This window comes from Parasteatoda tepidariorum, chromosome 7 (genome assembly GCF_043381705.1).
Source record: "Parasteatoda tepidariorum isolate YZ-2023 chromosome 7, CAS_Ptep_4.0, whole genome shotgun sequence".
Taxonomy (NCBI): domain Eukaryota; kingdom Metazoa; phylum Arthropoda; class Arachnida; order Araneae; family Theridiidae; genus Parasteatoda; species Parasteatoda tepidariorum.
The window spans coordinates 88524875-88550651 of NC_092210.1; the positions used below are offsets into that span (position 1 = coordinate 88524875).

At 30.3% G+C, this 25777-nt stretch overlaps 1 protein-coding gene across 5 annotated transcripts in view; it reads right to left on the reverse strand.

Moving 5' to 3' along the window:
- LOC107449233 (unconventional myosin-XVIIIa) overlaps positions 1-25777 on the reverse strand; it is a 141081-nt gene that overhangs the window by 11838 nt on the left and 103466 nt on the right. For all 5 annotated transcript variants that reach the window (XM_071182899.1, XM_071182895.1, XM_071182897.1 and 2 more), the window contains exons 23-32: positions 14283-14400; positions 13162-13295; positions 10417-10571; positions 9388-9511; positions 7581-7676; positions 5676-5888; positions 4409-4660; positions 2769-2882; positions 1315-1431; positions 1033-1116 (exon numbers count right to left, since the gene is read on the reverse strand). In XM_071182899.1, coding sequence (XP_071039000.1) covers positions 1033-1116; positions 1315-1431; positions 2769-2882; positions 4409-4660; positions 5676-5888; positions 7581-7676; positions 9388-9511; positions 10417-10571; positions 13162-13295; positions 14283-14400 — 1407 coding nt within the window. The remainder of the gene's footprint in view (positions 1-1032; positions 1117-1314; positions 1432-2768; positions 2883-4408; positions 4661-5675; positions 5889-7580; positions 7677-9387; positions 9512-10416; positions 10572-13161; positions 13296-14282; positions 14401-25777) is intronic.

Here is a 25777-nt window from a genome sequence, read left to right on the forward strand (position 1 = left end):
CTACTGAATATTTCAATATTTGTCTGCAATCTTAAAATGCTTTAAAATAAATTTTAGTAACAAATACTTAAATTTAGAAAATATGCACTTCAGTATTCATTATTTACAGAAATTTTTTTTTAATTTTCTGCAGTATTAGAACTAGAGGCAATTAAATTACTCAATTTTGGTTTTCCTAGCTTTCAAAATTTTAACCTCTTAGCAAATAATTAAACAAATAACATAAAAAGTTTATAGTTCTTTCTTAGTGATAGAAATTTCTTAACTGCAAATTTCATTGCTTACACCCACAAAGCTAGTGAGGCTTATGCAGAATTGCGGTTTATAGAATTGTGATATATAGATTTTCTACTGTACGTACTAGACATCATGCCATGCAATATTTTTTTTAAATTAAAATACTGCAAAATAATATCTATATCACTAACTTTTGGACCATAGATCTAAATAAGAATCAAGAGGATCCTGCCACTTGCTTTCTTAAATATATTTAACATTAAATGTGCAGCAACACTATAAGAATAATGTTTAAAATTGTTTCCTTGCTATCAAATGATTGATTATTTTGCAGTATTTTATTTAAAAAAATATTGCATGGCATAGTTTTCAGTACGTACAGTAGAAGATCAATCTAACACAATTCACACACAGTGGACACATTTTCTTTTGAAAATACAGAAATGTTTCAGATGTGAGTTCATTTGAAATGAAAGTAAATTTCAATTATTCAATGGGATATAGAAAACTTGGTTCACATGTTTTAATTGGTTGTAATAAAACATTGGGTCTATGGAGTAGAACATAAATCTTGAGTATCAGAGACTATAATGAAAGAGTCACTGTATTAAAGAGACTAAGCATATTAGGATCATTCGATTAATAAGAGAGCAAGTCTTAGAGTAAACAAAAAAGTTCATTAAGCCTATTACAGGAAGAAAACAGAAAATTAGTCAGATTATATATAAGAACTTAAAATATGCATTATAGATTAATTAATGTGGTAACTTTCATGATTGTCACAGTGATCCTTACTTGGTCTTTTAACATTTGCCTTTCACTCTCTAGTTCTGCAATTTGTTGATTCTGCTCGGCTAATGTCTTCTGATCAATGGACATCTAAAAAAAAAAAAAAGAAAAAAAAAGAGAGAATTGTTAATAAAGAAAATTAAATATATTTTATAATTATTTATATATTTTAATGAAAGTTTTTAAACCGTTTTAAAGTAAATTTGTAAATGAATGAAGCTATATTTTAAAACTTACGATTAACAGAAAATTAAAAAAAAAATAAAACTGAAATTTTAAAATTATAACCTGAGCAACAGCAGCTTTATATTTTTTCATCACTTCAGCCATTTCTTCTTCTGCCTCCTCTAACTGAGTTTGAATAGCACTTTTTTCCCTTGATAATTGCAAACAACGACTTTCAGCCTGAAATAGAATAGTCGAGTATTTAATCATAAAATAGGAAATAAAAGCTTGAAAATGAATTACACAAAAGTTTTGATACCACAAACAGTTTAACAAATTAGATAATAAATAATAGGTTGTTTTTAAAGTTTAAAAACATGATTTAAACTTCAAACTTTGCAATTTTATTGAATTGAAAAGTTTATACAATTAATTTAAAAAGGTCAGGACAATCAATAGAATAATTAAATAAAATTTTTCAATCAAGAATAGATAGTAAAGTTAAGTTAATTTTGTTGAATTTTAAGTGAAATTTTTTGATTTTAAAATTTATTTAATGGTAAATAACCATTGATAACCAAGAATTTATTAAGGAATACATATAATTTCATAAAAGGAAAACAAATAATAGGAGTTAAAGAAAATATTTTGAAAAAATCAAGGATTTTTGCTTTGTGGGAAAATGTTACAATAAAAACAGATATAAATTAGACATTTGAACGTAAAACACAGTGGGAAATAGTTCTGAAATCAGAAACTATAAACTCTATAATAAACTAGTCATTCAGAAGATTATATATACAGCAATAAGATAAATATGAAGTTTCATATTATTAAAATGTAAAAATTTATCTTAATATGAACTTGTAATTTTTTAATAGTAATATAAGTTTAAAAATACACTTAAGATATTTCTGTCTCTATTGCTTCAATAATAAAATCATTTCACTATATCCACTTAAAAAAACTATACATTTTATAAACATTTTGCAATGTAAGTTTTTTAAATATCAATAAGTTTTGCGTAACAAACAAATCACGTAAAAGTAAATCAATAACAATGAATTTACCAAAGAAAATAATAAGAATATTTTTATTTCATTGAGTTTATAAAAACAAAAAAAAGTTATCAATTATTTTTTTAGTCACAAAAAATAGCTGAATTTAGCTAAAAGAAAAAAAAGGGGCTGAAATGAACTTCTTGTCAAAAACTTTGGATAAAATTATTTTCAACAGCAATATCTCTTCAACTTTAAAAACGAAATAAAAAAAAAAATTGAAATATATTTACCTTTAACATTTAATTTTTAAACTTAAATAAATTTTAGGGATACTGAACAGTAAAAATAAGAAATAAAAGTATTGATAGCTATGGTAGAGACATCACTAAAATTGTAAAGGAGGTAAGAACTACCAAATAAGTGAGGAACACATAAGCATATAGTCCCCATGAAATGTGAAATACTTGCGCGCAATATATATGTACACATTTTCTTTTCTTTATGAGTAAACTAAACACATATAAAAATTGAAAATATGGGAATTGGCTTAATTTCTAGAATGCAGTAAAATATTACTTCATTTTTAACACGAGTAACTTCTTCAAGCTGTGATTGGCATTCTTGCAGCTCAGCTTCAATTGCTTGTCGGGCTTTGACGGCTGTGACTTTTGCAAACTCAGAGTCCTCAAGCTGTTAAAAAAACAAATATATTTAGGAAAAAAATCAATATAATTAGCAAGTTATAAATTGAAAATGTAATAAGTATAAATATTTACCAAAAATGAAAAATACTACACTAAAAACATTATACATAACATATTTTTTCATACACATAACAAACATATTTTTTCATACAAAACTAATCTTATAGATTTAACAGGAAAAAATATTTCGTACATACAGTTGATTATTATAACATGATTTTAAACCCAAAAGTTTAGTGTTTGTTTTTTTATATTTATTTTAGAATGTCACTTGGTACTTTTTCTTTTCCACCAAATTCTTAAATATATATTTAGTTCAAGTAAACCTAAACAAAACCAAAAATGACAAATAAACCTAAAAACATACATAAATTATTTAAAAACAAAAACTTCTTATTAGGAAGAAGAAAAAAATTGCTTTCAATACCAGCACTAGATAGTATTACGGTTTTTAATATTAAAAGCATTAAAATTACTTTTAAAATATTTTGTTGATATACTGATATTTTAAGAACGTTACTGACTACAACTAATAAAACTAAAATAATTATTAACTACTATGATGTAGTAACTAAATTATTCATTTTGAGAAGAAGAAAAAAATTAATGATTTTTATGAAAATACCAAAACAAATTTTTTTTACACTATTCATTTATTTCTAAATTCATTTATTTCTTCTATTATAAATTCATTTATTTCTTTCTATTTTACACTATTCTTTTATTCATTTATTTCTAAAATATAGTAGTAGTATTAAGTGAATATCATTTAATGTTTTCATGTGAAATAAAATTAGGGAATAAATAAAATATAAAAAATATTTTAGTAGCTTAATAATGAAATTTCAAAAAAATAAATAAATAAATATCATACAAATGGCAAACCACTGTATAGAGGTTTCTACAATGAATAGTGGGCGTGAGTTACAGAGTTTTAAATAAAGTTGCTATAGCAGCTATGCTAGGTTTTAAAGGAATACAGGAGAAGTTCAACACATATTACATGAAACTAATTACTAATCAATTTCCATGAGAGCATTTTAAGTAAATACAAAATAATGCTAAAGATGACAGTACAGAGTAGAACATTGTGCAGTATTACGATTTTTAGTCATTAAAATGTGAAGCACAATGTGTACATTCATCATTAAAAGGTAAATCATTTATAAAAGGCACTATTTATAGCAAAAGGCTGAAAACAAATGATGAAAAATTTGATGAAGCTTGGACATCAATATGAGTTCTGCTAAGATCCAGGGCAAGCATATACTGTGGTCTCTAATAAATTCATTAATTAAATTAAATTAATAAATTAAATTAATTTTTTTTTCTTTTATTAAATAAATTAATTAAATCTAATAAATTCATTGCACTGTTGGTGCAATGATTAGATGTAATCAAAGAGTTGCAGTTAGTAATTACTTTGCCAGCAACAATCTATCAGCATCAGTTTAGAATATATGATAGCATTAAAAAAGTAAACATATATTGAACTAAGTTACATCATGTTACCTGATTCTTAAGCTGCCTTATCAGAGTTTTACTGGATTGACCTTCCCTGGTGTGTTCTAGCATAGACTGGGCATCCCTCAGAAGTGCTTTTGTACGTTTCAGATCTCTGCGCAGACGCCTCTCGATTTCTGGATCTTGAGGAGGTGGTTGGTCAGCTAGTTCATAGATCCTCCGTTCTAACTCGTGCTTTTGTTTCATCAATTGATGACGCTCGTCTTGTTCTGATTCAAGTTGTGCTTCAAGATTTTTAATCTGAAATAAAACATTTAATCCTTCTTAATGAAATTTTTTTTTATTTAGTGGGAAAATACAGAAGGAAATTATGGAGTAAACAAAGCAATGAAACAAATTGCACTGAAGGAAATAAAGTAAAAAATATTGTATAATTACACATCCACAAACAAACTATACCATGAAATTAATTTCTTTTTTATAATACAACCGAAGGTTAAAAACCATTGACACTTATTTTAAACAAACAAGTTCAATAAACTGCTTTCTAATATCATCATAAATAATAAGTAATTTTACGACCGAAAATTAAATATCCTGTATAAATAGTCGATGTTCTTCTAAAGCAGTCCTGGAAAATACTTATAGAACTTCCTTAAACATTTAAATTTCGCAAAACATTTCGTACAAGTAGATTTTAATAATATGTACAATTAGGTAATATTCATATATGTACTCACAATGTAGTTATACTATTTATTGATTATTATTGATAGTATAATAAAATATAAAATGTGTTGAAGTGTAAAACATTAATTTACATAATAAATATGTCATTAAAGCTTGTATAATAAGACATAATTTTAATATACTGAAGCAATAACTTAATTTGCAACTTTTGTTCCACAAAATATGTTTCCCCAATCTAACCCAAATAAATTTTGGGATATGTTATGCTTCGTTAGTTTTCAGAGTACGTTAAAAACCAAAACTGGATTTTTCAACTAACTTTTGTTCTAGTACAAAAAGCAGAGCATGGTTCAAAGAACATTTTTTGACTTTCTTACAATGGAAGAAGGGCCACTGACTTCACTAATTAATATAGCGTGGATAAAAATAAAAACAGTGTATCTGAAAGCTTTGTATTAGCAAAATATATTAACAGTTTTAATACATAACACCTTCTAAGTTTTAAAAATATTTGTTTCTGAGATGAATTTTGTCCTTCTTCAAAAAAATTAAAAGAATGAGTGAGAACTCTAATCATTGAGAGACTTAAAGAATTTCAATAAAATTTAAGATTGTAAAAAATCACTTTTTTTGAAAAGCTTGCTCTTATTTCTTCAATTTCCTCTTCCCGAACAGAAGCTTCTCGTCTATGCTCTTGACGAACTTTTTCCAAAGACATTTCAAGTCTCAACTTAGCTTGCTCAAGCATTTGAACCTGGGCAGCCAATTCCTCAAGCTCTTCTTCTTGGTCCCTTGCTTTGCGTTCCAGTTCTTGCTTGGTCCGTTTCAATTGGGTTACCTTTTAAAAGATAGATGTAGAAATTAATAAGTTGTAAAGCAAAGGAAGAATTTTTGAAGAAACAGAAACATAACATTTCACAATAAAGAGTTATTAATTAAATGAGTAAAAAAAAATTTTTTTTTAAGCAGTCTTAAATTATTGTTTGAAACTTTTGAAGAAAGACCTTTTACTCAATTTGGAAGGGGGGGGGGAATACAGCATGAATAATTTAGCTATAATACAATCCTACTATAAGAGGAAAATTATTTGAAATTAACTGAAGTAAATTTACCAAAGTTAGCTAACAAGTAGAGGGGCCCAACTGGTGATAGAAAACAAAAATGTATAGCAAAAATTAAATAAAATGTCATAAAAACCTAGGGCATAAAATAACAATGGGAAAAAAATATATATAAATTCTTTAAAGCTTGACAGAGAGCTAGAGTGTTGGAATAATTCCTTTTTTTGTCACGACTTTAATTTACATACCTACTTCTAAATACTTCAAAAGCTTGTATTCACAAGCTTAACTTTCAAAGCCCTTCAACAAAAACCACAAAAACGATGTCTAGGTAAAATAAAGTAGCTACAGGATTACATTAATAACAAATCCCAAACTTAGCATTCCGATCTCCAGGAACAATAATGACTTAGTCGTACAACATGATTGAGAACTAGACACCACGTTAAGATATATGTTTAAAAAAATTAAATTCCACGTTTCGCTGTTCCAGACATCCTTGCCACATGGATCTTAGAAAGAAAACAAAACCAATTAGTTATCACAAGAAGTCTTCAATTTTGATGTACAAAGTTTAAGAGAAATTTGAACATCAAAAGTAAAGGTATTTTGTGACAACTATGTTTCCTTTATTTGTGAGATCATAAAGAAGAAAACCATAAAAAAAATAATAAATTGTGTTTTAATCATTTCTCCTTAGTATCAAAGTATAGTGCACAAAAAAGGACCTCCTTGAATAACTTTAGATCTAATGATCGGATCTTCACAATTTAGGACTCAATCTTAATGGTTTGATGGGGTGACCTCAAATTTGCTAATTAATATGTGCAGATGATGTTTTGAGTGAAATTAGACACAAAAAGCACTTTCTGTGAATAAACAATCCTAAATAAAATTCTTTATAAAATAATGACCAAGAGAGCAGTTCAAAGTTTGAACCCCTTAATGTTAATTTTACTTTTAGCGTATTAGGTCATATTTCAAGAATTTTTTCATTAAATTGAAACATTTTTTCACACAATTCTAAATAAAATTCGCACAATTCCATGCAAAAAAGCAACCTTTAAGAAATATTTATTATTTTTGATTCCTTTATTTAATAATAGTCAAAAAAGTTTTAAATTGAAAGGTATAGAATTGTTTACATTAGTTTTAAGGATGCAATTTTACATGGATAAATACAAAATTTGAGCAAAATCGGACAAATAGTTCCTGGGAAATTGAATTCTAAATAAGATGTACTTTTATAATTTGATATCTCAGAATTTTTCGATCAATTAGGCTCAAATTTTGGTTCCAGTCTTTATTGAGCATCTTTTATAAAATCACGAATTCGCTACTTCGATAACAAAATTTACGCAGCAAAATTTCCATTTTAGAGTAGCTATGAACAGGAAATAGCTGATGGATTAGAGCTGCAATCAAAGCACCCTGAAAAGAAAATTGTGAAAAGAACAAATTATACTTACTTCTTCTTCACCTTTACTGCTTAATGTCAATTCATCTAATTCTCTGTTTAGTTGAGATATTTTTTCATGAAACATATCAGAATCCATTTTCATAGACTAGAAAAAAAATTAATTCCTATTCATTTTTAAATATTTTTACATGTTATTTTAAATTTAAAATAGATATATAAAGAGTTAAACGTTGGCTTTGATTTAATAAAAGTGCAGTAAAAACTAATATAATTATGATATAGTAAAGCCTCAATTTAACAGCTTTCATTAGATTGAACAAAAAAGTCCTAAAGAAAGGGACATCTTTATTTCAAAGATGTGAAACGTCTCATTAAAATTAAACTTAAGTGCAAAAAAATTTAATTATATTTTGTTCAATACCTTAAATAAATCTGAAACTTAAACATAATTTATTTAGTGAAGAAGAAAAATGTTATTTTAATAAAAAAATCCAAACGTTTTGGTTGTTTACCCTTTTTTTTTTTTAAACTTTAACTTTTGAAACCTTATGGGACATATAAGTCCTAAGTAGACCTTTGGGCTAAATAGATCCCATTTTAACATTAGATTAGCACATATTAGTCTTTTGAACTACTCTTTTTCTATTTGGATGTCTGGCAGCATTTGTAAAACAATCCTGGCAGCATAGCTTTGAAGAAATCATATGCTTGTGAAGATTTATGCATTATTTTGGGTGAAAAATACTAAAATAGAACTAAGAAAAAGTGAGTGTCATAATATAAGTATTAATATTCTATGTTGTTTTGAATTCTAATTTGCATGATATTAAAAGTTTATTGTGTGAAAACAATAAAAACTATCTTATCTTTACGACTTGATACGTATATGCACCAGAAGTCTTTTTTTTTTTAAATTGGTCCCTGAAAAAGATGTATGGGACATCAATATCAAATGTTTGAGAGCCTAACTGTAAGAAGTGAGTTTAGATTTTAAAAACTTATTTGTTATATTATCAATGGTAAAAAAACTAATATGCTGCCAAAAGAAAAACTTTCTTCATAAAAAATTTGAGTTCTGTCTTGAAAGGGTTGAAGTACACAATGAGTTTTCCAACATTTCCGAGATATTCATTTTTCTATCATTCATGTCTTTGGAAGAAAATTTTCAGCATCTGCATCATAATGGCTGTCTCATTAAATGAGGATGGTGGATCTGAAAATTCACTTTTTTTCGTCACTACTAGATTTCATAATTTTAGCTACTGAAACTGCTTCGGATTCACAAGCCATCAGATCAATATGGAGCTTAAAGGGATGTTTCATCCAATTTCAAAGTCACTTTTCCTTAATATAGTAACTGCCACCATGTAATTTTGTTATATGGTTTCTTTTGTATGGGTGGTTATTTGATATTATGTGAAAAATATCATTTACAGTTGGGTGGAAGTTTACTTGAAAAGATGGTATTTCAGAGAAATAGTATAAGAGGATGCTCTTAAATAAAGGAATATTTCTTAATTATTGATGTAGGAAATGAGGAGGCACCAAGCCGAAAAGATATTAAAAGCAGGAAATCGTTATTCAAGCATGAGGTTAAATCTGAGTTTAATGAATTTGAAAAAAAAAAAAAAAACTACAAATATCAAAAATATTTTATTTTTCAGTCTGAATACCGTTCTGTTAATTATGAATATAATTATCATTATATGAATTTTTTTTATTTTTAAAAATGCTTAAAGAAAATTTTAATTAATTTGACCCTATATTATAACTTTATAAGCCTTTACTCTGATAGCTTTAACTTAAGAAGGTGAAACAAATTTAATTTTATAAAAATTGAAACTTTTAATCGATACCTGAAGCTCTTGCTCCAAAGTGTACTTTTCACTAATAGCTTGGTCTTTCTCTCTCATCAATTTATCTCTTAATATTCTTTCCTTTTTTATTTCCTCTTGGGCAGAACTTAGCTCTGCATCAAACCTAAATAAAAAAATGACACCACAAAAACCTTAGATGGAAAATAGCAAATGGTCATGATTGAAAAATAAAGAGGTAGATGAGTAACAGTGAAAAGGAGGCTGCCATTCATATAATTGTAATTGAAAAAAGAAATACAAGAGAACTACTTTTTGTAAGATACTGATGATTTTGAAATAAAGGAACATTTTATGAAGGTAAAGTAAAGCTTTTCCGCAACACTGCGCAGAAGAAGGGGTCACGGAGGTTGAAGCTCCACAAATCTGTGACCAAAGACATGATTGCAGCAATGTGGTCAGCACTGCTCACAGATTACCTTCACTTCTCAGACAAGCTGGTACACATCGAATTGAAAATGGTTGAGCTCCAATCCGTCACTGGGGAATAAGTCCCTGTTCTTCTCAATGACAGTTGTCTTAACCACTGAACCATCATATAAAATTTCTTGTAAACTTCATATAAAATTTCTTATAAACTTCGTATAAAATTATTACTTCATATAAAATTTTTATTTTATATTGTTTCAAATTTGAAAGTATATTAACTTAACACAAAATTACAACTGGTAATGCAACGAAAGTTAAATATACACGAATTTTTTATTGAGATAAATATAAGAATTTTTTTTACTTGGCAATTAGTTTTGAATTTTAAAGAAACGAAAAATTTGAACTATGATAAAAGTTTGACTGATAGTAATTAAAAACTTAAATATTGACGTTTCCTATATTTAGGAATGAAATAAAGTTTTATGAAACAGCTTAAATAAAACAGCAATTTAAAAAGTTTAGGTCAGCAATAGTTTTTGTGACAGTATAGACACATTTTAAATTAGATGTCTCATCGTGTGACAATTTTTATGCGACCAAAATACTTATAATACTGTCTGGAGAACCAAATAATCTTACTTCCTCTGTTTCTTTTCAAGTTCTCCATTTCGTCCCATTTGCTCTTCAAGCATTAGTCTTAGATCTTGTAGTTCTGCCCCTAGTTTCTGAGCTTTACGCTTCCATTGATTTGCAACTTGGCGTTCTTCCTCAACATCTTCTAATGCATCAGCCAGCTGTAACAATAACATATTATTATGTATTTGAAATTTAAATAATCAACTAAAAGCATCTATTTGCGGAAGAAAGCAATGTCACAAAAAATCACTCTTTGCATTTTCAGGGTATTGAATAGTATTTATTTTTAAGAATATTCAGGTAATGAGTCTTCTTTTAAAATAATATTTTCAAGGATTTTTTTCTTTTATATGAAAATTCTCAATATCTCTTGTAATCTTATTTTTCGCATTTAAAAAATCTTACTCAAATATACATCCAAATTTCTCTTTTATTTCTCTAAATTTCTCATGTTTTAATATAATTACCATATAAATTTGGGAAAACTTATTTCAAATTCAAATTTGTGTTTAATTACTAAGTAGTGTTTTCCAATTTAGGGGATAAGTTTTTGATTTAGTTCAATTTCCAGTTCTCTCTCATTCTTGACTGATTTAGAATTTTATACTTTATACAATGGAAAGTGTATAAAGACCATTTTGTTGGCATGTATTTATCTAAACAAGATACTCCTAGGAGTCAATATTAAACCCTCTAAACTCTATAAGTATACCATGATTCATTTATACAGAAATCATATTAGTTGTTTTTATCATACAGCTTAAGAAAGAGAACATAAAATGATAACTTAAAATGGAAATATTTAAAATAACTGCATATACCCAATTAATAATAGAACAGGTTAAAAGTAGTTAATGGTACAGATAAAATAAAAATTAATTCCACTTTTGATGCACATTGAAGTTTAGAAGAGTTAAGGCCTGGTTTCTTAGGACAGGACGCCGTCAGCTGGAAATCAGCGCTAACCTCTGATTGGCCCATTTGTGAGTTTGATAGTATACGTCATCGAACGCTCATCTTGAACTACAATTGCCGTCCAACTCAACTGCAGTTGGATTACAACGTGACGTTAACCACAGAAGCAATGGCGGACAACATCCAACAGCACATTGAAATCAGCCAAGATTTTAATTTTGACATTAAACATAGCTTCTTCATTAAACATAGCACTCTTTATTTAGCTCAGCTATAATGTGTTTTTTCTTGGACAAAGTCATTATTTGCTCTCTAAAACACTGGTCGACAAGAACAAAATCAATACAAATTCAAAATAAATATTTGTTTACGTTATTAACGCATGCGCAATGAGAGATAATGTCTGCGTTGGACCGACTGCTCACGCTGAGCTAACAAAAAAGTATTTTTTTGGCGCCAGCTCTACGTCAACTTTCCGCTCACGCCCAGATAAGGCGCTTGTCCTAAGAAACCAGACCTTTACATTTCATTAAAAATACAATGGATACACAGGGCCTGAGCTAAGGATTTAAATTATTAGCCGAATTTCCAAAGTCTTAGCCAACTGTAAATCTTAAAAATTTTTTGATTAATTTTCTCCCCATATAAAAAACAGGTCAATCAAAATACGAATTTAAATCAAGTCATTTTACTGTTGGGGAGGAGTAAATGAGCAATGAATGGGATGAAAAATGTTTCATTGTCTTCGAGGAAAATAAATAAGAATGGGTCAGTTTTTGATAACTTCTTAGACTAGAGTAGTTTAATATAAGGATAAACCTGAAGAAACATTTGATGTTATTTTAGATTCCGACTATCTTTTAAATATATTTCCTTTTAAGTAAAATGTTTCAGTCTTTATTTTTTAATAGAAGAATTCTTACTGGCTCGCTTATTTGTTATTGTTGTGATTGTAATCATTCAGAAAAAAGGATCGCAGTATGAGTTATTTGAATAATTTAATTCCGACTTATGGGTTTTCATACTGCTCACGGAATGCAGGTGGTTACACTATATCTATCATTGAAATGTGGAAAGATATAAAGATAAAATCAAAGTTAAATTTTCAAATTTTAGCAACCATTTTATATTTTAAATTTCACAATAAATTTATTTCAATAAACAATACGTTGCTGTCTTGCAAAAACATATTTTCAGCAAAAATGGATGGTTTATAATATGCATCAGCTTTATTGACACTAACTGTAGAAAAGAGTTTCATTATGCGATATCGCGTGATCCGGCAACGAACGTGTAAATCTTTATTTTACGTTTTCTTTTCATGCTTGCCTAATTTCTTTTGTTGCTTATATTGTCTAGACTTAATATAATTTTAATTAGTTATGTGGCATATCAAAAGGAAATTATTGTAATTAAATGAAAAATACAAGATTTGTCCAGAAAAATTCATTTTGACGGAATTTTCAGGATCAAGGGGTAGAAAAACTCGTCTCCAAAACGCAATTTTTTCCAAAGAACTTACAATTTTATAGCATTTGGCGAGGTGGCGAATACTTAATGTGGGCTACAAAGGGCTATCTAAATATTTAAAAAAGCATATTTTTAGTGAATTTAGACCATACTCCCTTGTTAACCAAAATAATAAAATTAGAATGCATTCCTTATGTTTTCATAATTTTTTTTCATAAAAAAATCATAAATTTTGAAATTTTACAGGGTTGTTTTTATCTCAAAGAATCATAAGAATTGAGAATCATAAATGCGCATTGTAAGGTTTTCTCAAACCGTCGCTCCCAGCCAACAAGAGTGCCAAACTCTAAGATGCTTGCATACCCTCTTTTCAGAAGCTTTCTTCATCATCGCTTTCTGTTCCATTTCTTCTTCTTGTAGCTGTTGCATTCTTCGTTTCATGATTTCCATGTCTCTCACTGCTCTTTCATACTTTTGCTTGTAAATGGAGCTTTTCCCTAAAACACAAGTATTGCAAGTTATAAGCCCATATTTTAAAATGCTATTTTAATTTAGTAAATGTTTGAAACATAAGAAAACTTGAATTGAAAATGATATCAAAATGACACGAAGAGTTAACGAATTTTAAATGTGCATGTTAAGTAGATAGCAAATTTTTATTAAAAATTGGTGAATTTGTGGGGATAGTGAGTATCGCCAATGTCAACCGTCATCTATGAAAAGATACTCTATCATAGAATCGAGATAACACGTCTTATATACTCGTGAATTGGAATTGTATTTTTGTAGTGGTAGATACCCTACAGTACAAGACCAGAATTATATCTGTGATAGAATTCGATGCAAGGATACCGCTAGTTAATTCATTGCTGTTTTGTGAGAAGCCGGGAGAGCTGTATTAAGATCACAGTCGTGGTTGCTCCTGTTCCCCTTAGCAATCGAGTGTATGTCGGCTGACGTTGTGCATGATCGAGACGAGACTGAGGAGCAACAGTGCGAGCAGGTAGACAATGTCGCAGTCACAAGTAGCAGGTCAACTGTTCAATGTGGACCATTCAACGAAGTAGACGTTTCCAGATTGAAGTGGGCATTATTGTAAAGACATGCGTGTTCATATCGAAGTAGGAGTTTCTGTCAAGGTAGGAGTGTTCACATCATGTCCGAAGGTCATCAATGTGGGGAAAGTTGATTGTCAACTGTCATCTATGAAAAGATACTCTATCATAGAATCGAGATAACACGTCTTATATACTCGTGAATTGGAATTGTATTTTTGTAGTGGTAGACACCCTACAAGTTCTTTTTTGTTATTTTGTCTATGTCTCATTTTAACATGAATCAGTTCATCCTCATTCAAATTATTTCTTATCCCCTTATCAAATTAATCACTTTAATACCAAGCCTTTATTCAGTAGCAATAACGGAAGCAAACATAACTGAAAGAAAAGATTCAGGATTACTACAACTAGGCAAAACTTAAATACCATCAGTTTCATCTTCATCTGAGAGATCACCATTGATTTCCGGAGATCTAAACATCCTATTTTCCATCATCTCCATTTCCATTTTATCAGAGCGTTGTTGAACTTGACTGTAGCGATTCTGAAATCATAAATAAATAAATAAATTTTGATGCAAGTTAAAAAAAAAAAAAAACAGAAGAAGAAACATACAATTATAAAGAGGAAAAAAGTCAATGGTAAGAATTAAATAAACAAAATGTAGTATTTACTTATTCGTATTTGATTTATAAATAAAATGTATTGGGTGTACAAATTAGTTCGGCCCGTTTTTTTTTTTTTGTTGAAAATTAATTTATTTTTGTACAAAATGAATGAACAGATTAATCAAAGTATTGTCCATTGCTGGCTACTACTTTTTCCTGCCACTCAGGAAATTTTCGAATTCCATCTCGAAAAAATGTCTCGTCTTTAGAGGCGATCCAAGTAACGGGCCAATTTTCGATTTCTGCGAATAAAGTGAACCGGGGACCTGCCAAATCATGCTGCATCCTGCGTCAGAACAACCTTTAATCATAAGGAGCAATGTCCGGTGAATACGGCGGTGCGGTGAAATATGCCACTTGAGCGCTTCCAAATAATTTTTTACAACTTTTGAGACATGTCCGACTGTTATCATGCAAAAGAATAACTTTGTCATGTCTTTGCTCGTATTCTGGCCGTTTTTCTCGTAATGCACGACTCAAACGAATCAATTGTAGCCTATACCGATCGCCCGTAATGGAATCGCCAGGTTGAAGCAGCTCATAGTATACAGCACCATTCACCATTTTTTTTCACCATTCAGCATTCTTCTTTCACTATTCACCATTCTTCAAACGTCGAAACCATTCCCTACATGATTTATCAAATGGAGCATTGTCACCATAAACTTCTACAAGCAATCGATGCGCTTCAGCTGCACTTTTCTTCCAATTAAAGCAGAAGCATAAAACCTCCCGCAAATGGTGCTTCGTAACCACAAAATTTGACATATTCAACAAAGTAAAAATCAGGGATTTTGTATGAAACTCAAAGCGATATAAACTGAATATTATTGACAGATGTCTAACTTCTCTGAAACCACCGAAACCAGCTGTCACCATGAAACATTCATAACAACCAGGCCATCTTTTGAAAATGGACCGAACTAATTTGTACTCCCAATATATTCAAAAATTTACAGAGAACCTAAAGGAACTCATGTTTGAATGAAGAAGATAAACTGAACTGAAGAAGTGAGTAGAATAATGAAATTGTGAATTTTAAATTAATAAATATCAAACAATAGCTCAATTAATGAAACCTAAATCGAGTTAGAGGTTTATTTAGAATATGAAAGAAAATTAAAAAAATCGATGCAGGAGGATAAATAATAGGAGGCAGAAATGCTCTTGAGATGGCTTTCCAACTCCATCTTGGATTTTAGGTTTAATTTTTGATTTTCCTTTTTTTTGCGGGTGTGAGGTCCTTAATAAACTTTAGATGATAGACTATCATTTGACAGCATTATACTTTTCTAAAAAGGTACACAGGAAAAAAAAGAAGAAAAAAAAAACGTAACTTTCTTAAATAAGAAGAAATAACGCTTAATAGTTCTTAGCAGTTCTACTGATTTTTCACAAAAATGTAAAGTAATAAAATTATGACAATTTTATTAGTCTTGGCATAAGGGGCCGAGTGCCATTTAACCTCTAAATCGATTCAGGTTTCTTTAAAAGCATGCTTGAATACAGTTTAAATGACAATGCGAGACGGCTTTGCCTGCACACAGAAGTACTTTGTTTTCAAGAGATTACTACTACGAGGGTTGCTATTTATATTTCTGGCCTTGGCAACAGTAAGTGTTGCTAGGCGACCGCAGACGATTTTAATCGAAAGTTTAATATTTTTAAACATAAATTCAGCAGACGATTTACCATTATAGCTTCATTTGTGTTGTTGANTTGGAAACAGAAGAGGAAACATAGAATTATAAAGGGGAAAAAAAGACAATGGTAAGAATTAAATAAACAAAATTTATTTACTTATTCGTACTTGATTTATAAATAAAATGCATTGGGTGTACAAATTTGCTCGGTCCGTTTTTTGTGTGGTCAAAAATGCATTTATTTTTGAACAAAATGAATGAACAGATTAATCAAAATATTGTTCATCGCTGGCTACTACTTTTTCCTGCCTCTCAGGCAATTTTCGAATTCCATTTATAAAAAAAATGTCTTGTTTTTTGAGGCGATCCAAGTTAGGGGCCAATTTTTGATTTCTGCGAATAAAGTGAACCGGTGACCTGCCAAATCGTGCCGCATCCGTCAGAACAACCTTTAATCAGAAGGAGCAATGTCCGGTGAATACGGTGGGTGCGGTGAAATATGCCACTTCAGCGTTTCCAAATAATTTTTTACAACTTTTGAGACATGAGGTCGACCGTTATCATGCAGAAGAATAACTTTGTCATGTCTTTGCTCGTATTCTGGCCGTTGTTCTCGTAATGCATGACTCAAACGAATCAATTGTAGCCTATACCGATTGCCCGTAATGGAATCGTCAGGTTGTAGCAGCTCATAGTACACAACACCATTCACCATTCTTCTTTCACTATTCATCATTCTTCAAACGTCGAAACCATTCCCTATATGATTTATCAGTTGGATCATTGTCACCATAAACTTCTACAAGCATTTGATGCTCTTCAGCTGCACTTTTCTTAAAATTAAAGCAGAAACATTAAACCTCCCGCAAATGGTGCCTAGTTACCACAAAATTTGACAGATTCAACAAAGTAAAAAACATGGTTTTTGTATGAAACTCAAAGCGATATAAACTGAATATTATTGAAAGATGTCTAACTTCTCTGAAACCACGGAAACCAACTGTCACTATGAAACATTCAAAACAGCCAGAGCCATCTTTTGAAAACGGACCGAACTAATTTGTGCTCCCAATATATTCAAAAATTTGCAGAGAACCTAAAGGAACTCATGTTTGAATGAAGAAGATAAACTGAACTGAAGAAGTGAGTAGAATAATGAAATTGTGAATTTTACTATCAATAAATGTCTAACAATAGCTCAATTAAAGAAACATAAATCCAGTTAGAAGTTAGGTTTAATTTTTTAAATTTTCCTTTTTTGTGTGTGTGTGAGTCCTTAATAAACTTTAGATGATAGACTATCATTTGACAGCATTATACTTTTCTAAAAAGGTACAAAAAAAAAAAAAAACGTAACTTTCTTAAATAAGAAGAAATAACGCTTAATAGTTCTTAGCAGTTCTACGGATTTTTCACAAAAATGTAAAGTAATAAAATTATGACAATTTTATTAGTCTTGGCATAAGGGATAGAGTGGCCATTTAACCTCTAAATCGATTTAGGTTTCTTTAAAAGCATGCTTGAATACAGTTTAAATGACACTGCGAGGCGGCTTTGCGCACAGAAGTACTTTGTTTTCAATTTTAATTATTTTTAAGAGATTCTAAATGATATCAAAGTTCAAAGGTTTTTTATTCGTATAATATTTAACAAACGTTTTCTTTTGTTAGGATTTAAAAGTTTTGATAAGAAGGAATTAAGACGGGCACCAACCTGAAATTATTGCAGAAATGGAAAATAAACTAACATAAAATATAGCCGAAAGCAATTACTTTGAGGGTTTAGCCTGAAACTTAAATCCCAGGTTGGCATTTCTATAGATATCAATACGTTTTTAGTCCTTCATCTTGACTTTCGTTTATTATAAAACGAATTTGATTAGATTTTTTTTTTTCATTGTAAAGCAATTTGTATGATTTTATTTATTTACATAATAGTTGGTGTTTTTGAGGTTGGCGACTTTTTCGGATATTACAAGTATTAGACACATAAACATACAACTAATAATCCAAAGCACACTAAAAATCGCAATCATTATATCAAATTAAATATCCAACATAACGTTCTTACAGGCTTCTCTAGTAGAGTTAAATTTGTAGAGAATCTCTACAAATTTAAAATGTTTATCTGCAGTGATGTGAACGTTTTCAAAGTAAACCTTTTTTTTCCCCCATACCTATCAATTTTGTGGGCAAAGGTGCTGTAAAATTAGTGTGTATAAGAAAAGTTGACTATTTATAGCATATCTATTATTAAAATCATGTCATTTAAGATTTACCTGAATCACATATTTCCTGATAAAATGGCAAATATTACATAATATCAAATTTTTTTTTTTTAAATTTTCGTCCACTACGCATAATTTAAGATTATTGAAACACTTCTAAAAGCGCATTGCATAAACAATTAATAGCATTTTTTCCACATACCTTTCAAAATACTTATTTTCAAAACGTATCCATGAGTCACGAAATTATCTGTGTTTATTTAATGTGTTACCCTAGCATAGACAAACACTCCATAGACCACTTCTCAACGTGAAATTATTATTATTATATTGAACAATTACACAATTCTGTAAACAATATAATTTATTATATTGTTTACAGAAATATGCTATTAACTTCAAGTGAAACTCCTTTTTGTTTAAATAGAAAGCAGCAAGCTAGCAAACTTCAATTTGTTTTTTAATCATCCGTTACGTAGTGCTTATCTTACGGACTCTACTTTTTTTTTGGGGGGGGGGGAGTTAATGTGCGAATCGGAGGTCAGGAGCGGTATAGTAAACAGAGATGATGATTTTATTGTCGTCTAACATATGTGCACCTAATTCGAAGTGAATCAGTCGGAAAATGCAGATTTGCGTTAGGAAGATAGAAACATTTTATTTTACTAAATATTATCACGTAGATAAGTGAGGAATAATTAAAGGCGAAAGAATGTTAATCTCAACATGAGATTTTATTCAACTGAGCTGAATGTTACATGAGCTTATATAAAATTTTTGAACTTTCTTGAAGAGAGCATTTCAGAAATTGAATAATTAACGATTCGAACTCCCAACCTCTGGCTCCATAACCTGATGCTTTACCCAGGGCTAAAGAGAATTCTCTATTCTCTTTAGCCCTGTGCTTTACCACGGACTCATCGACTCCACAAGAAATGACAAGTTTTGTTAAAATATGTTTTTACTCTCTGCTTGCTTCGCTCACCAAATCCTACTGCGGACGGAAACACCTGCATTTCTAAATTTCTTCCAGTTTTAGAAAGCTGCTAAGCTAAAACAAGTCTTGGAAACATGGTAGGCGGATGTTACTGAATCACTATGGCTAGTAAATCATCTCTCTTTATCGCCAAATTGTTAAATTATATCCCTATGGTGTTTTTATTATTATGATTATTACTATTATTCGAAACTAAATTCCCAGATAGAAAATAAAACTCATTTTACATGGGAACAATAAAATTTCAACTTTAACATGGGAAGTCGTACAGAGCAAATATAATTCCTGCCGTTTCGGACTTACCAAGTTAGCGGCGAAAGTCTGATGTATGCTATTGAATTGCTTCGAAAAGGTAAGATCCATCACTAATAATTTGTATGACAGTACGCGGCAACATAGCAGCATGTTTAAAATATTTATAGCTATTTTAGGATCAAAAATAAATCTAAATAATTTATTTCTTTTTTTCCTCTCTATAAGATTGAAAAATTATTTTAATAAATACTTAACGTAAAACTAACTATTCAACACTACTTTAACTATCACTTTAAACAACTTAAAATGAATCTAAATTGGTACTTAAAGTATAACTTATTTTTTAACACTACCTTATATTATTACTTAAAGCAACCTAACAACTATAGATAAATACACGATTTTATGGTGCCACATAAGAGAAATAAATTGAGACTATCGTCATTGCATTCCAAAATAAGTATTTGAAATTCTTAATATTAAATGCTTTTAAATTTTTTTCATAAAACAATTATTTTTTATCCATCATTGTCCCCTACTAATCTATTGCCGTCGCTCAATGTAACAAATACCTGAATTCAGGCAGGGCCAGATTATCCCCTAGGCCAGGGATGGCGAACCAATGGCACGCGTGCCATTTATGGCACGAGACACAATATTTTGGGCACGCCACCGATCACAATTGTTATTACACTATGAATTGTTATTACACAAATGTTATAACATTATGAAGCATATGCAACAATTAAATTAAAATTTACAAAAACAAACAAAATAGTAAACAATTATTAATAAAAAAAATTACAATGAATGCTAAAAAAACAATTAATTACCATAAAAAACGAGCTAAAAATAAATAACTAGCAAAAAAAAATAACAGTCCTGCTTAAACTAACATCTTACAACTTAATATAAGTTATTTGTCATCTAATCTGCAACAACAGAAGTCACACTGATGTTACTTTAAGTTGTTTTAAGACATGGCAAAATGTATTTTTTTTTCAATGTAAATAAAGAGTTTTGAACTGATAGTATTTAGTATTATTATTTTCTCAATAATCACAAAGTCAAAATTATTTGAAAGCACGTCTATGACCTCATTAAACAATTTTTTTATGAAAATTGGCACGTTGGTGTATAAAGGTTCGCCACCCCTGCCCTAGGCCCAATAGGTATGGGCCTAGAGCTCACAATTTCTGAGGGGCCTCAAAAAGTAGTAAAAAGTCTAATGAAAGGTGGGCTAGCTTTGTGTTAGTTTAAGTATTAAATAAAAAAAACTGTTTCAACAAACAGTATTAAATAAAAATCAGTGACTTTTAGTAAAAATCACTGATTTCAATTGTTTGTGGCCAACAAACTATTTTTTATTTTGATATAACATTGTTTTGTTGTTTTATATTTTGCTATAACCCTTTCGCGACGCAAAGCGCGAAAGCGCGCTTACCGCTGAGGCCGGCAGTCTCTCTAGCGTGTGTCTCCCCAGGGCCGGAGGGTTTTTCGATGTTAAGCCTAATTCCATGAAATTACCGAAATATCAGCGCGTTGTTTAATATTGTTCTGTAGAGTATTTAAGTGACATATGCTTTATATATATTTCTATGGATACTTTATTTACTTAAGTTATTTCTTGTTTAAATGTAATATAAATATTAATAAGTTTAAATATTTTGCATAATTTCCTCTATTTCCAGCTCAGTTAAAAATTTTCGACGCTTCGACATTCTAACGGTAAAAAGAAAAAAAATTCAAGCCTACAAGATCTAATTATCCACTAAAAACTAATCCGAAAATCGAAAGTAGCGAGAGATAAAAAAANGATATATTGTTAAAAAAGGTGACATGGTTGCTAGATTTTGAATAACTCGCTTTTTTGGCAGTCTTGATTTGGCCTCTTTCCATAAGTTTATTACTGTTTGTTCTTGTTGCAAGCTGTGCACCATCTTACGTTAGTGTTAACACTTTTAGCATTGTAAACACAAGTAATAAGTAAACAAATGCATTGTTTGCAAGAATCTCAAAATACAATGATGCCAAATAGCTTTAAAATACAACGGAAACAGTAACCCGGAAATTTAGGCGGCACCGAGCTTGCAGCGTTCCCTAGTGTAGAAAACACCAACCATAGATACGTAAACTTTATCTTAGAAAAATAATCTTCAATTGTCTGCTTTCAAAATTTTTTAGAATGTTTCTCTTGAATCATGCAGTTCAGTAATTCTTTTTCATTGTTGGGACTACTTTTCAGTAATTTAATTTCAAAATATCTTGTAAGGGGCCCGGAAAATTTGGTGGGCCTGAAATTGTCTTGGTCGGTCCCTGAATTCAGTCAAAGCCCCTCCCCTTCCACTCGGCATCGAGTTAAAGGGTTGTAAACTGAGTTATTGGTCAGGTGAATACCACTTGCGTTCAACAATGAACAGACTTAAAAACAGAAAGAAATTGAAAAAAAAAAATTCCCGTCAATTATTGTTTAATAACATTACAAAAAAAGGAGTATAACGTAAGCAATGCATAACCTTGGCTGTGACCGCACATCTTAAAATGCGACTTAAAAAAAAAAGACAACGTTCTTTGTATCTCTTAAAAAGCTACGCAAAACAAAACATCTCTCAAGGGACCTCTTAAGAAGGCTTGTTCAAAGACAATTCAAAATAGACGAGATTGCCGACAACTTGAAAAACAAAGAACCATTTGTATTCAATTTTGTAGGACACTGTGCATTTCCTTTTTAATCAACTCTCCACATTCTTAAAATTGTACGGCTTTCTTCGTTAAACGCAGCCTCTTACTATATGTTCGATTAAAAAAAAATATTTCATCTTCTTATAAGACCCAAAACTCTAAAAGAAAAAGAAACGTAATTTGTTTAGAGATATGTTTAATTGATAAAGTAAACCCATTGTTGCGTAATGAATAAATAAATAACAAAAACACCTGAAAATTTTATCTTTCAAACCACTTTCTTTACTACCCCTAGATATTTTTTTTTCAGTTCAATCCATTACTTTTTTAAATTTCTTTAAAATCGAATTTGATACTGCCTCTCACTTGTAACCGTAACTATAGTGAAAAAACATTATCTAATTTAAATCAAAATTAAGGTTAATATCATACTATTTTTATAGATTTTTTTCTATTTAAGGGAATACAGAAGAATACCGCTGAAATCACATGGTTGTATCTAATCACGTAGTTGTACATGGCGTGTTAAGGTTACAGCTAGTAGGCCTGGTTTATTATCACTGCTGAATCAATTTTCGGATCAGATTTGATTGGATACTTTAAAGCGACGTCACGCGAGTGTGCCGAATTGGCTGCTGAGTCGAGGCATAAGCAAGTGCAACGATTTACCCAAGCATGACGTCGCTTGCAGGTATCCAATTGGATCACCATCTGTTGAATATTGAGGATTACTAAGTTTGACACATCAATAAAGTGGGAAATCGGTGCTCACCGAGAGTTATTATACAGTGAAGAAGTACTGCGTTGGAGAAAAACGGTTCCGTCCCTGTAGAACGGGAGAACAAAAAATGGTATAGTTGGGAATACTAATGAGAAAGTATTGATTAGGATAGGAATTTTTTGATTCTTGTCTAACCTGATTTTCAAATTTCATTTTTTTCAAAACATCAAAAATTGCAAACTTCGTTTTGAAACTTTTTGGGAATGTAAATAAATGCCAGCGACACTCGAGTATATTTTAATTTGTACGATTTCAATCCAATGCTTGCTCGTGAAAATTCTCAAACATTGAAACTCGTTTTTTTCAGAATTAATTTTCATGAACAGTGCCCCCCCCCCCAAATGGACTACCCTGAATAACTTTTGATCTAATGATTGAACGTCCACGTTCTAAAACTTAAGCCTAACGGTTCGAGGGGGTGACCTCAAATATGCTAAATAATTAATGCAGACGACATTTTTAGTGACGAAATCAGGCACAAAATGCACTTTCTCTGAATTTGAATAAGCAAACCTAAATAAAATTCTCTAAAATAAACATTAGGATAGAGCTGCAAAGTTGGACCCATTAATGTTAATTTTACTATTTGCGTATTTCGTCGCTACATCTCGAGAACTTTTTAAGCGAATTAAAAAATGTTTGCACACAATTATAAAATTAGTTCAACCAAAGATAATTACATGCAAAAAAATAACTTTTAGTAAATATTTATAATTTTTCAAAAATATTTTCGTCGAAAAAATTTGAATTGTAAGGTATAAAATTTTTTGCATCAATTTGAAGAACATAATTTTACATTGCAAAACACAAAATTTGAGCAAAATCAGTAGAAAAGTTTCCTGAGAATTTATTATTATCAGATATTTAAACTTCGATTTCTCAGGAACTATTCGACCGAATTTGCACAAATTTTATATTTTGCCATGTAAAATTATTTTTGTAAAAATACTTCAAAAATTGTATAGCTTACAATTCATAATTTTTCGATTATTATTTAATAAAATATTAAAAAATAGTTACAAAAATTTATTTTTTTTGCATGCAATTATCTTTGGATAAACGAATTTTATAATTTGTGTGTAACGATTTTCCAATTCGCTTAAAAAGTTCTCGAGAGGGAACGAAATATGCAAAAAGAAAAAAGGGTCCAAACTTTGGAGCGCTCTTCTGACCAAACTATTGAGACCATATTTCCCAGATTGCGGCTACCCTTTAGATATCTGGAGTCAGAAATCCGAATTCGTAAAATAAAAAAAAGTTTGTTTATTTAGAGAAAGTACGTTTTTGTGTCTGATTTCGTAACTTAAAATATCACCAGCACTTATTAATTAGCATATTTGAGGTCACCCCCTTTGGTTCGTGGTTAGAAGGAAGTGAAGATCCGATCATTAAATCAAAAGTTATTCAGGGTAGTCCGTTTTTCTTCCTCGCACTGTACATGAACTATTCCCCACCCCGTCATTTTTATTAGTGTGATTTTTATATTCTATTAATAAAAAACCATATTATTTTATGAATTTTATAAATTACATAGAAATATTTTACAATGTAGCTAAAATGATTTAGTGTTAATATAAATGAGTTCAAACAGCATTTTTAAGTACTCGGAGTGCAAAAGGTTAAAAAATGGTTGAACATAAGTGACTACCTTAAAGTGTGCTGTTTTGTGAGAAATATACATAATTTATAATCCAACTCCATATATTTTATACCCTTGATGTTTGAAGGTACTAAAATTCAGATGCTATTCTTAAACTAAGATCGCTCAAAGAATGTGTTTTCTAAGGGTCTTAAACTTAAGATTGATAAGCATTCTTGGAAGAAAAAAGGCTACTCATGCTTCATAAAGAAGTTCGATAAGCTTTAAGCGTGCAAAACCCGAGTAACAACACGTAAATTGTGAAAATTTATAAATGAGTTTGAAACAAGAAAAAAGCACAATTTCCAGCGGAAAAAATGGAGAAGAAAAATTTATGAAGGGGAAAATAATAAAGAAACCGCTGTAGCCTAGGAAACTATGGTGGCCGAACAAGACAAATTTGAATAGAATACGATTCCCCGAGTAAAGAATGAATGAAACAAGATATGTAGGCATCAAAGTTGAGCTGATGTGCTAGGACTAGAAAGAATTCAACGCCGTAAATCACGTATCAAAAACGATTCTCAAATGTATTCTGCCATGTCCGTGAAACGTGCATAGACATATATTCTGCCCTTATTTGTTATCTTTAACGGCTGCCTTCCCCTCAGCTACTGAGGCTTCCTTCGATTTTTTTTCCCGAATTAATTTTTCTTTTCAACTTTTTGTTGGCAACTGTGCTTTTTTTACTTGTTTCTAAGTTCCCACCATAGGCCGGGATAGCCTGGTCGGTAGGGAGGTGGGCCCATATCCAAGAGGTCGTGGGTTCGATCCTCGCCGGCCGAAAACTCCCCGTGTAATAAATGGTGACTGATGCACGTTAAATCTGTCGAGTCTCAAAGTCCTCCATGTTCCCACAACAAATCAATACCTCTGGGGGTACTGATCCTGAAGTTTCCTTGTCTTCTGGATTGGTTCAAAATTACAAGGCTACAGAGTTGAACGTAAGTAGTTGTAAACCCATGAAATTGGGTCGGCTGTTCAACGACGGTTATAAAATAAAATAAAAAGTTCCCACCATTCATTTAT